At 37.0% G+C, this 12776-nt stretch overlaps 2 protein-coding genes across 4 annotated transcripts; one reads left to right on the forward strand and one right to left on the reverse strand.

Annotated features, from left to right (window-relative positions):
• On the reverse strand, positions 156–3553 carry LOC104769389 (protein NRT1/ PTR FAMILY 1.3-like). Its single transcript, XM_010493590.2, has 7 exons — positions 3432–3553; positions 3120–3337; positions 2407–2830; positions 2132–2349; positions 1295–1842; positions 732–1182; positions 156–560 (listed from the first exon to the last, which is right to left on the reverse strand). The coding sequence occupies exons 1-7, from the start codon at positions 3502–3504 to the stop codon at positions 207–209; spliced, it is 2286 nt and encodes a 761-aa protein (XP_010491892.2). The 5' UTR covers positions 3505–3553; the 3' UTR covers positions 156–206.
• Positions 3905–6533, forward strand: LOC104769390 (ultraviolet-B receptor UVR8). Of its 3 annotated transcripts, XM_010493591.2 has the most exons (5): positions 3905–4136; positions 4218–4394; positions 4804–4839; positions 4966–5090; positions 5171–6533. In XM_010493591.2, exons 1-5 carry the CDS (start codon positions 4037–4039, stop codon positions 6401–6403), a joined length of 1671 nt encoding a protein of 556 aa, XP_010491893.1. In that variant the 5' UTR covers positions 3905–4036; the 3' UTR covers positions 6404–6533. The 3 variants fall into 3 exon arrangements, with proteins under 3 accessions (XP_010491893.1, XP_010491894.1, XP_010491895.1); XM_010493592.1 differs by lacking the exon at positions 3905–4136 and having other exon boundaries at positions 4974–5090; XM_010493593.1 differs by lacking the exon at positions 3905–4136 and having other exon boundaries at positions 4305–4394; positions 4794–4839; positions 4974–5090.

The raw sequence follows: 12776 nt of genomic DNA on the forward strand, positions 1-12776 counted from the left end.
TTGGAAAAAAATGGCATAACCCATTCAGAACCTTGGAATATCACCATTCAATTTGTTTGATTACTTTTTATCCGGGTTAAAGATCCAAATCATGAGTTAAGGTTTGTGTGTGTGTTATAAGATTTAACAATTATTATGATATTTAAAACGTTTACAAAATTTGAAGATTCAAAAAGTTAATTACAATTTTTTTTCACACTTTTTCGTTATATGTTACATTTACCATAAGATTTGGTACACCACACGAAATTAAAAACATTGAGAACAGATAATCCCACCAAGAGCCAGTAGTAATAGTCCAAGTGTCCCTCGTCTATGTTCTCTGTGATCCAGCTCCCGTAGGTTGCGATGTCTACGATGGTGATGATCCAGGATGACAAGAGGCTTGCGGCGGACATGCCGAGGCCGGAGAGTGTGGTGGCGACGCTTGACATGGATTTGGGAAGCTCAGAGTAGAAGAACTCGTTCTGTGCTATTGCATTAAGTGCTTCTGAAATGCCTCCTAGTATCATGTACGGTAATAGCCACATCGCCGACAACATCGTACCTCTCTCGTCTCTCTAGTGAACCAAAACCACAATTATACCCTACTTTAGATTCAGGCAACTTGTTTTTGTTAATATAAGATATATTTATAGAAAACAAAGAAAATGAGAAACAGCTATCCAAAACAAAATCAGTAACCGGGAAAAGCAAACAAAGTTGAACCAAAATCTGACTTAAATACTTACAGAGGTTTGTTTTCTGGCGTGTTCCACAGCGGCAAGAGTGGAGATGCACAGAACCGATACTGCATAACCAGCTCCCATTCTCACCATAACTCCCAATCGGAATGGCTCGCTTTGAATCCAAGATATTAAGGGGACGATAACAAGATCGTAAAGAACAAGGAAGAGCACGAAGGAGATGACCAAGAATATGCCGTAAGAGCCTGAAGGAATCTGGAAACCCTGAATGAAGGTGCGGCGATCCATGGCCTTAGCTTGAAGGACTATGAAGGAGACTTGGCAACCCGTGACAAGTGACAAGATGATTCCCGTTGACCAGATGGGTAGGACATTGATGAGAGATTTAAGATCTTCTACTTGTTGAACCCTACATAGCTGCCATGGATTGCTTGAGTTCCCTGTTAGGGTTAGGTCTTGCTTGGGGTTACTTATGACGCAAGCTTTATTCAAATACCTATAGTAGAAAGTATTTCCATATTTATCAGCCGTGTTGCAAAATCAAGATGAAGAAAAAATGATATACATAACTATTACTAGCTAGTTACTACAATTACAATATAACATACCTCAATTTCTGGCTAGGAATTAAAAAAGAAGAGCCCCTTTCGTGATGGTACGATATAATATGCTCCTCGGATGACAAATCAACGTGTCGGTTTCTGTAAGCAGCAACGAGAACCTGGAAAAGGCCAGCGACAAGGCCGGACTCACACTTAAACCTTACATAGTACGGAGAAGCCGCGAAGAATAAAGCGACGGATAGAACCATGGCAGCGACAGAGACTCCAAAACCAATCTGCCAACCATACGTTGTCTGAACGAAGACCAACAACGACTGAGAAAGAAAGCATGCGAGCATGACGGAGAAGTAGTACCAGTTGAAGAGGGTTTCTAGGGCTGACGACGTGGCGGTACGTGATGTGTGGTTGGGTTGGAGCTGGTCGGCCGCGAAGGCCAAGCAGGAGGACCTGACGCCCCCGGCACCGATGGCGGTGAGGGCAAAAAAGGAATAAAGGAGAAAAAGTTGGAGCACTGAGGTGGGTTGTTGGCATACGTGTGTTGATTTATCGCATTCTGGTCGAATTGTTGTTGTCAACCATAAAAAAATCATTCCCTGTTTTGCATTTGTTATATATAATTAGTTTGAATCTTATATTTAGTAACTTCGATTGTGGTGAGGTGAGGGGAAATTGGAATATAAAGGATGGTTATCAACTAACATGCATATATGAGGAGCTAAGGAAAACAATACGTGAATCTTGTGATTATTAGTCCTTAGAAAAAAAAATAGTTTAAGACGAGAAAAGGAATGAAATCAATTTGTTGTAGTTCTCACATGGTAGGTTCACATATAATGTTTCCACTTGTAAGGTACGGTTGATATAGAAATATAAAATATGTACCAGAAGGCTGATAGAGGATCCAAACCCAATCAGAGGAAACCGACCCGTGTAAGAATCAGCAATAAAAGCACCAACAAGAGGGAAGAAATTGGTGGCGGCAGACCATAGGAAGATGATGTTAGCAGCTTCCGCCGTTCCCATGCCGTATTCGACCGTCAAGAAGAGTATCATGTTCGGTACCAATCCAAAATATGCAAGTACCTCCAACGCTTGACTTGCTATCCAAAACCATTTAATCAAGAATTATTTTAAAAAAAAAAAAAAAAAAAANAGGCCAGCGACAAGGCCGGACTCACACTTAAACCTTACATAGTACGGAGAAGCCGCGAAGAATAAAGCGACGGATAGAACCATGGCAGCGACAGAGACTCCAAAACCAATCTGCCAACCATACGTTGTCTGAACGAAGACCAACAACGACTGAGAAAGAAAGCATGCGAGCATGACGGAGAAGTAGTACCAGTTGAAGAGGGTTTCTAGGGCTGACGACGTGGCGGTACGTGATGTGTGGTTGGGTTGGAGCTGGTCGGCCGCGAAGGCCAAGCAGGAGGACCTGACGCCCCCGGCACCGATGGCGGTGAGGGCAAAAAAGGAATAAAGGAGAAAAAGTTGGAGCACTGAGGTGGGTTGTTGGCATACGTGTGTTGATTTATCGCATTCTGGTCGAATTGTTGTTGTCAACCATAAAAAAATCATTCCCTGTTTTGCATTTGTTATATATAATTAGTTTGAATCTTATATTTAGTAACTTCGATTGTGGTGAGGTGAGGGGAAATTGGAATATAAAGGATGGTTATCAACTAACATGCATATATGAGGAGCTAAGGAAAACAATACGTGAATCTTGTGATTATTAGTCCTTAGAAAAAAAAATAGTTTAAGACGAGAAAAGGAATGAAATCAATTTGTTGTAGTTCTCACATGGTAGGTTCACATATAATGTTTCCACTTGTAAGGTACGGTTGATATAAAAATATAAAATATGTACCAGAAGGCTGATAGAGGATCCAAACCCAATCAGAGGAAACCGACCCGTGTAAGAATCAGCAATAAAAGCACCAACAAGAGGGAAGAAATTGGTGGCGGCAGACCATAGGAAGATGATGTTAGCAGCTTCCGCCGTTCCCATGCCGTATTCGACCGTCAAGAAGAGTATCATGTTCGGTACCAATCCAAAATATGCAAGTACCTCCAACGCTTGACTTGCTATCCAAAACCATTTAATCAAGAATTATTTTAAAAAAAAAAAAAAAAAAAACTATCTATATTCATCTCCTTTGAATACGAGAAGTAATCATACCAAGAATAAAAGGAATGGTCGGAATACTACGTTTCGAGATAGGTCTCCCGACGAGAAGAGCTTCTTGATCCATATTTTAATTTGGAAAATTTTAACTCTTGGTGGTGTTGGTGTACCTTATGTTTAACATAGTTCCTTGTCATGTCTTGATCAGAAAATCAAATATATAAGTGCTCTACCTAACTGGACCCTCTTAAAAATTTAATTAAGGAACTGGATGTTTAAGTTTTGGTGCTCATGAATTGTTTGTTTGTGGCATGAATCTTTTTTTAAGCAAACGAGACATATACCTTTCTCCGTTAGAATCATAAATAAATAAATTAATCTCTTTTTACAAATGGGCCTAATTAGGTATATGGGCCTATCCCAATAAATGGGCCTAATTAGATATATGGGCCTATCCCAATAACTCAGAAACATGGCATTCAAACAGTACTACTACGCTGCTGAGAACTGAGACTGTGTGACTGAAGATATTTTGGGGATAATTTGTCGTCTTTTGATCGGTGAAAGCCTCAAGAAATTTGTGCATAAGCGAACTGAGCACAAACCTTATCCGTTAACAAAAAAAAAAGCCCACAGAGAAATCCTCAAAAGCAGTAGCAATGGAGGATCAAGCGGCGGCGGCGATACCGATATCAGAAGATTTATCCCGCAAAATAATCTCTATTGCCGCCGGTGAAGCGCATACCATCGTTCTGACCGGTACAAATTATAATTCCACAGCAGATTAAGTTTACTCATCCTGAGTTTGAATTTTTTGTTCATTGAAATTTGTTTTTGAAGGCGATGGATGTGTTTACTCATGGGGAAGAGGGATGTTTGGCCGTCTTGGTACGGGTAAGGAATCTGACGAGCTTGTACCAGTTCGAGTCGAGTTCGAGTTCTCAGGTCAAGTAGCTGGAGATCGGGCTCGGATCGTTGGTATTGCTGCTGGTGCTTATCATAGTCTCGCTGTCTCAGGTGCTTTCTTCTATTCATATGTTTAATTTTCACTGGTCTTCTATTATTAGCTTTGTGCTGCTGATTTGGTGTAGACAGATTTATTTTGAGAAATTGGTGATTTGTGATGATCAGAAGTTTTCGTTTGATCAAATTAGCTCCCTTGTTCTGCATTTATGAACTTCCATTTGTGTAATTGAAAAGTATGCTTGAGTTGTCTTTGTATCTTATACAAATGATGGAAACGTTTTAGCTTGATTAAGTTAGAGTTTCTTGATTTTGTTAATCGAAAGGGCTATAAGAAGTTTAGGACCATTGTACGAACAGAAGTTTTGTTTTATGTTATACGAAGTTGATATGATTAAGGATCTCTATTGACCATTATCTTGTTTTTTTTTTTTGTTTCTTTTGCCTTGTAAGCTTTTGGCAGATGATGGCTCGGTTTGGTCTTGGGGTTATAACATTTGTATCCTTTATCTGACTGTTACCTTTTCTAGTTTTATATGATTGATAAACTACATTCTTTTAGTGTTCTGTTCTCTAGATTGCCTGCTACAATCTATTATGTCTTCAATCCTTGACTGATAAATGGATGGTCAGCTTGGTTTTGATGGTGAGAACTCCTTGGCACCATACTTGATAAAAAGTTTCTTTGAACAAGAAGGATCGAGTTCCTCTCTAAATGATTCAGGTAGAGAGACCAGATCAGATTTAAAGGTATGGTCCTGGAAACGCTTTAGTGTCGGTTTATATATGTCAAAAGCCTGGATCAGAACAATTTCCTTTACGCTTGTTAGGTTTGTACTGTCAAGGCCGGATCCATGATGTCTCTTGCCATCGATAGTGTTGGAGGGCTTTGGATGTGGGGGAATGTTCCTCCACAAGACAGTGGGCCTGAGCCTCCTGTGTCTTTTACTGGCATCCCGATTCCGTTTCCTATACCCGAGTTCCATGGCCGGACTGTTTTGAAGGTAGCATGTGGGGATGAACACGTTGTTGCCCTAGTTGGTCCCAGTGGGATCCACAAAGACAATAGTTATGATGATTCTGTTTTGTATTCTTGGGGAAATAATCATCGTGGCCAGTTAGGACTTGGGGATAGAGAAAGGCGAGCAATACCTCAGATTGTGGAGACATTTAACCAGGACTCTGGTCTTACAGTCTACGACATAGCTTGTGGTGCTCATCACACAGCTCTTCTCACCTGCAAGAAGGAGAACCCGAAAGGACCGAGCAATTGTTGGACATTCGGCTTTGGCGAAAATGGTCAGCTTGGGCATGGAAGTACCAAGAGCTCATCGATACCAGAGCCAGTTTCAGAGCTCCCTGAACACACTTATTTAGTTTCTGTAGACTGTGGGTTATTCCACACAAGCGTGGTGTCATCTAACGGCTATGTGTGGTCATGGGGAATGGAGAGAGGTTTAGGGTTATGCCCCGATGTCAACTTTACAGAGGTGGAAGCAGGAGATGACAGTGTTCCAAGAAAAATTTCAGGTGGGTCAAGATTTCGTGACCCGGTGCAAGTTTCTTGCGGGGCAGCACATACAGTTCTTGTGGCAAATGGTGGTTACAAGCTGTGGTCTTGGGGAAGAGGAAGAAATGGAGTGCTCGGGTCTGGGGATGTTAGCGACCATTATGTCCCTACTCTCGTCTTCTGGCCGAATGAGCTGAAATCGGAGAAAGAAGAAGTAGTGCCTGATGATGAAAAAAGCGCATCAACCGAGGAGATGAAACGGCTAGAATCAAAGCTAATGGTGATGGAAAGATATGCAAGCATACTCCATGGATCCATATTTGGAAAACCGTTTAACGAAGAAGAAGATATTCCGTATTCATTACGGGTATCAGGGTATTTCGATATGGGCAAAGAGTGGGGAGAGATGCTGGAGAGTGCAGACAAGAGTCAGCTTATGAGGCTTCAAGCTTTCTATGAAGACATGATTGGTAGGGTTAAGGACAAGGTGTTGCAGAGAAGGATTCAGGAGATTATGAAAGATTGTCTTCAGTCTTCAGCCCCTAGACATTAATTAATATCCCCCCTGTTGTGTTCTAATAGCCTAATACATTCACTTAAACTGACAATATATATAATTTCATTTGTCTTCAGTTTCTGTGTGTTTTGGGCAAATTATGAAAACAAGATTCGGTTTTGGTGTTCGTAGTTCGACGTAATGCCTGACATAAGAAAGCTGATTAACTGGTACGACCTGGAGGCCATAGGATAGTAAAACTAATTGATATGATCCTGTAACTACTATATATCCAAAATATGTGATGTTATGCTACTTGTGCAAATACACAATACCTCTTCTCATGGGCTGGTTTGGCACACGTAGCTTATATAAATCTTCGACACTTCATTACTCTCTCTATACTTTCTTATCACACTTTATTTGATTAAATTCTTTCAAAACCTTTCAAATAGTCACCTTGTTTGTAAAAAGCTCTTCTAGTTGCAATAAAGGTTAACATAACAATCAGAAAAGAGGTGAGGTGATGTTACATCAAGATTTTAGCTTTAAACCATCTCTTATATCTGTGTTGAAAATGTTTGTCATGAATATCCAAAATAATCAGTGATATATATAATTTACTCGATAGAGAAATAATTAGATAAGAGAAGAGAACATTTCTAAATTGGTTACCAATTACTATGTTTATATTAAAACCCCACCGAGTTATTAAAAACATATCTACTATAAGCTAGTGTTCTGATATATATTTTTTAAAGGGTCTGAAATTAGTTAATTAAGAGCTAGTAGACGTTTAAAACTCCCTTTAAACCTTTTTATTTTGGAAAGTGTTTACAATAAGAAAAATACTTAGGTTCACTCTAGGGTGAACCTCTCTATTCACCCCCTCTTCTCTCAGCCAATCAGAATCTTCCATTTAATATTTTATTTCAAAAATAAATTAAAATTAAATTTAAAAGCAAACCAAATTAAGGAAAAAAATTATGTATACTTTTAATTAATGAAAGTTAAATATTGGCTTGGTTTAGACTTTTAAACTTATTTAAACTTAGAATAAAATTATGTCGGTTTGGGTTTACAAATAAAGTGGTTAGGGTTTAGATTTTACAATTAGAACGAAATTATATGTCGGTTTGGGTTCACAAATGAGATAGTTAGGGTTTAGATTTTACAAGTAGAACAAAATAATATGTCGGTTTGAGTTCACAAATGAGATGTTAGGGTTTAGATTTTACAATTAGAACGAAATTATATGTCGGTTTGGGTTCACAAATAAGATGGTTAGGGTTTAGATTTTATAAGTAGAACGAAATTATATATGGTTTGGGTTCACAAATGAGATGGTTAGGGTTTAGATTTTATATATGTCGTTTTCGGTTTATTAAAGTATGGTTTAAGTTTTTTAATTTTATAATAATGTATACCGATTTTATTACCTTATTTTATTAAGGGGTGAATGGAGAGGTTCAATAAATAATACTGTTTTGACAAAAAAAATTAAAAATGTATTTTTGAGAAACCGTTCGTTAAGGGAATTAAAAAGAAAAGAGAACAAAAATCCTTTTTAAGAGTCAGTCCAAAAATTATCTTATTTTACTTTATATTTTACAAAATTATTGACACTGTAGTGTCACATCATCCAACAACCAGTGCAGGACAAGGAAAAATCATCCAACAACCATTGCAATGTCCTTTCATATTAAATTCTCCAACATACTATCAATGTAATCATTTTATTGCCAACTCACTATTAATTAATGTATTTAGAAATATGTTGAACTCAAGTTCATATATATCAATGTCGACATTTTGTTGTTGATATGTTCTATACCACTTTTATCATTTATCTGTTGAAAAAAAAAAAAAAAGTTGTATATATCATTTATCTGAAGCGGTCATGTTTTGTTGAAAAGAAACAAAAAAAAAAAAACAAGAAAAGAAAGGTCATGAGACACAACTTCTATCTAGATTTGAACCACGTAATGCATGAATACACACACAATATTCAAATGTGTTAAAGACACGGGAGCATATAAATACGCAACGTAGATGATTATTTTTGTTTTATTATGTAAAGTATAGTTTTCTATTTTTTATTCTGATAATACTGGTCCCAATTTCAACCCAACGGATATGGGTAAAAGAAGCGATTAATTACAACCTAACGGAGAGTGTACTAGCTTGTGGTAGTAGGAAACGGTCGGCTGAAGCTGAACCATAAGTCCATAACTTCGAAGTGATATGGCTAGCTTTGGGTTGTCTTTTGGGAGCGGAGGAAGCTCGATTCCGGTACGTGGTTTTCAAGTTTGAGTGTTAGATATTTACCCAATTTTTTTTCAACCAGATATTACCCAAATATATACGTTAAACTGTTTGATATTCATAAGCTTCTTAATTTGAAATTTTATTACTGTGTGAAGATAATTTATAATTTTTCCGGTTCAAAACGTTCTAACTCACGTCACGTACAATGTATTATAGTATCAATATGCGTACCTACTATTTATTGGCTAAATAACCCATAATATACATTTAATTAGGTGTATAATAAGCTAACGCGAGCGCAGAGCTTTAGTAAGTACTTTGATTTTAATTTCACAATTTCTTTTGGTAAAGATAAGTAGGGATGTAGTACTAGGGTAAATTGCCAAGTGTTACGGAAATTTTAAATTATCTTAATTCTTAACACTAATGTATGAATCTCTACCAACTATATATATATATATATATTCGTACCTATATAATCGCTTAGACATCACACGTTGAATTACTACTCCATTGTCTAGCACTTTTTTGCATAAAATAATATTCAACATTACTAAATCAAGCAGCACTAACCCAAGATATTTTGTACTAAACAATTATTAAAAACACCCTTGAAATAGCAACTGGCAAAAGGAAGTTTTCCACAAAAAATATCGGCAATGCCTTTTATACGGAAATATACGAGTTTATATTTAAAATTTGTACTTTGCTTATTGCCATGGGTCTTTGCTGTTATCATTGTCCTCTTCTTTGTTGCTTTTGTGATTTTTTTCCCCTTCTTCTCGATATATACGACCAGTTATGATTAATTGCTTTTGTGATATTTTTACGTATAAGATAACATTAAATGATGTAAACCGGATGAAAATGCCAAATCATATATGCATGGCTAACCGGCCGTTATATCAGTTTATAACCAAATTTATTCCAATGCTTTACGCAGGTTCGACTCTAATGGCCACCGTCAATTAAATTAATCCACTAAATGTGATTAACCTGCCGACTTACTTGATCCCTAGATATTAGAACAAAAGCATATTAATAGAGAATTTCAAGTGGTTCAGATACCTTTTTTATTAATTTTAAAATGTCAGCATTTTTGTAAAGTCGTTTTTGACGATTTTGGTCGAAATCTCTTAAAAAGTAATAAAGGAGTCAATGATACGTTTTCCGTTTTTGGAGTTTTGCATAGTCCCATCATTAGAGAGACAGATAAATTTTTGATTTAAGAAATTCAACACCTCACAAAAGATATGCAAGAAAGTAATGTCGGATCCACTCTAGATTTGCGCGCGGTATAATGTCGTTAATTAAACCTATGGAATTCATTTAAACTATTCGTTTATAGTTAGTGGGAAATAGGTAGGGCTACGTCGGTATAAACCGATCAGATTTACCTGAACCAAAATTAAATCAAAGTGACAATTCAACCAAGGTTAGAAAACTGACACCGAATCAAATTGAACTAGCTTGGTGAATCAAATCCAAAATTAACTAAAACTGACCAAAAACACATCAAGCATTATATAATCAAACAGAATGTACGAGCTAAACCGCAATCATTGTCAAACCTAGCTAGCAAAACTCAAAATCCCATATTGTTGGTTTAAGCAATCTTAACCGTTAACTGTGGAACTTGTTGGCGGTACCTTCTCTTGTTTTCGTGAAAAAGAAAACAATATTTTTAATAGTCAGTCATTCAGACAACTATGAATCCTTCGGACAGAGGAATCCTTTTAAGGTTTAGATTCTGAAATTCACATTATATATCTTGTAAAAATGTTGTAGATTATGTATGATAGTAGTTTCAAGGCCGTGGCCGTCTCCATCGTTATAAATACAACTGAGTGACGGACCCTGTGCAAAACTATATATATAAAAAAATTATAAACATAAAATATAAATTCTTTAGAAAAGGTTTTAATTAAATTTATGTATAAAATCTAGCAAAAAAAAAAGTGGACCCGGTGCATTTACAAAAATAACAATATAAACTATAACTATAATACACTTATATGTGATAACGTAATATAAACTATAACTATAATACACCTATATGTGTATATAGTTTTCTATAAAGTAAAACAAGAAATATTAAAGAGAGGGAGAGAGAGAAGAGGCTACGAGAAAGTGGGAGAAGAGTAAAAGCTTTTGTCTTCTTATTATCACTTTCTCATGTTGTACAATTCATATTTATAGTGGAATGAAAGAGTTATGAGTCATACTACTTATTAACATGGTAATGACATGTGTGATGACATGTGTTGATGGATTAATCAACTTGTTTTACAACACTCCCCCTTGATTATCCATCACTAGAGAACTACGTACTGCCTCGTTAAAAACCTTATCATGGAAAAACCCATTGGGATAAAAACCATGACAAGGGAAAAAGAGTACAGTGACGTAATCTCCCCCTGGAAAAGATATGAGTGGTCTTTTCTTCAAAGATCTCGTAGATGACGCATTCCGATACTATGAATATGCTTTCTGAACATGGTAGTCGGAAGCGATTTTGTAAAGAGATCTGCTGCGTTGTCACTTGATCGGATATATTGGATATTGACTTCCTTGTTCTTCTCGAGTTCTTGAGCGTAGGAGAAGAATCTTGGAGGAATATGTTTTGTTCTGTCGCTCTTGATATAACCTTCTTTGATTTGAGCGACACAAGCTGCATTGTCTTCGTATAGCGTCGTTGGCTCCTTACTGCTGACCATTCCACTTGCATCTTTTATATGATTTGACAAGGACCTGAGCCATACACATTCTCTGCATGCTTCATGAAGCGCTATTAGTTCTGCGTGGTTCGAAGAGGTGGCGACCAAAGTCTGTTTTTGTGAACGCCACGAGATTGCAGTTCCTCCAATTGTGAAAACGTATCCAGTTTGGGATCGAGATTTATGTGGATCCGATAAATATCCTGCATCTGCAAAACCAACTAGACCAAACGCAGAGTTTCTACGATACAACAATCCCAAGTCAATCGTACCTTGAAGATAACGTAATATGTGCTTAATTCCATTCCAGTGCCTGCGGGTAGGAGCTGAGTTGTATCTTGCAAGTAAATTAGTTGCAAATGCAATGTCTGGTCGGGTACAATTTGCAAGATACATAAGTCCACCGATAGCACTCATATAAGGTACTTCGGGACCAAGTATTTTTTCATTCTCTTCACAAGGTCTGAATGGATCTGTGTCAACATTCAGGGACCTACCGACCATTGGAGTACTCAAAGGAGTCGCTTTATCCATATAAAAGCGCTTTAAAATCTTTTTCGTATAATTTGACTGATGCACAAATACTCCATCTTGGAGATGTTCTATTTGAAGACCGAGACAAAATTTTGTCTTTCCAAGATCTTTCATTTCGAACTCTTCTTTCATATGAGTTCTAGCATCATCAATCTCCTTTTGAGTTCCAATTATATTGAGATCATCAACATATACAGCAATGATCACAAATCCCGATGAGGATTTCTTTATAAAGACGCAAGGGCATATTTCATTATTTACATATCCTTTCTTCAATAAGTAATCGCTTAAGCGATTATACCACATGCGTCCGGATTGTTTTAATCCGTAAAGTGATCGCTGTAATTTTACCGCATATATCTCATTAGGCTTTTCCTTTAAAGTCTCAGGAACCTTAAATCCTTCTGGAATTTTCATGTGTATTTCATTATCCAATGATCCATATAAATACGCTGTCACTACATCCATAAGGTACATTTCTAAATTATTAGAAGCTGTTAGACTCATTAAGTATCTGAATGTAATTGCATCCATGACCGGAGAATATGTTTCCTCATAATCAACTCCCGGCCTTTGAGAAAAACCTTGTGCAACAAGTCGGGCTTTATATCGTGTTATCTCATCTTTCTCATTTCTCTTTCTCACGAAAACCCACTTGCACCCAACAGGTTTTATATCATTAGATGCAGTGACAATAGGTCCGAAGACATTTCTTTTATTAAGGGAGAACAATTCAGTTTGCATTGCACTTTTCCATTTCTCCCAGTCAGGCCTTTGTTGGCACTCTGACACAGACCTTGGATCAGGATCATCATTTTCATAATCAATCTCTTTAGATACAGAAAAAGAAAATATTCCATTATCATCATCGATTTCATCTCTAGCCCATAATTTTCCATCTTGGGCATAGT

The sequence above is a fragment of the Camelina sativa genome, chromosome 20 (assembly GCF_000633955.1).
Source record: "Camelina sativa cultivar DH55 chromosome 20, Cs, whole genome shotgun sequence".
Lineage (NCBI taxonomy): Eukaryota > Viridiplantae > Streptophyta > Magnoliopsida > Brassicales > Brassicaceae > Camelina > Camelina sativa.

Coding starts and splice junctions, on each gene's coding strand:
- LOC104769389 (XM_010493590.2), bottom strand. CDS start 3,504: ATGGATCAAGAAGCTCTTCTCGTCGGGAGACCTATCTCGAAACGTAGT. Junction 1,183..1,294: donor ATTCCTAGCCAGAAATTGAG/GTATGTTATATT, acceptor TTTCTACTATAG/GTATTTGAATAAAGCTTGCG. Junction 561..731: donor ACGCCAGAAAACAAACCTCT/GTAAGTATTTAA, acceptor TTGGTTCACTAG/AGAGACGAGAGAGGTACGAT.
- LOC104769390 (XM_010493591.2), top strand. CDS start 4,037: ATGGAGGATCAAGCGGCGGCGGCGATACCGATATCAGAAGATTTATCC. Junction 4,137..4,217: donor GCATACCATCGTTCTGACCG/GTACAAATTATA, acceptor TTGTTTTTGAAG/GCGATGGATGTGTTTACTCA. Junction 4,395..4,803: donor TCATAGTCTCGCTGTCTCAG/GTGCTTTCTTCT, acceptor AGCTTTTGGCAG/ATGATGGCTCGGTTTGGTCT.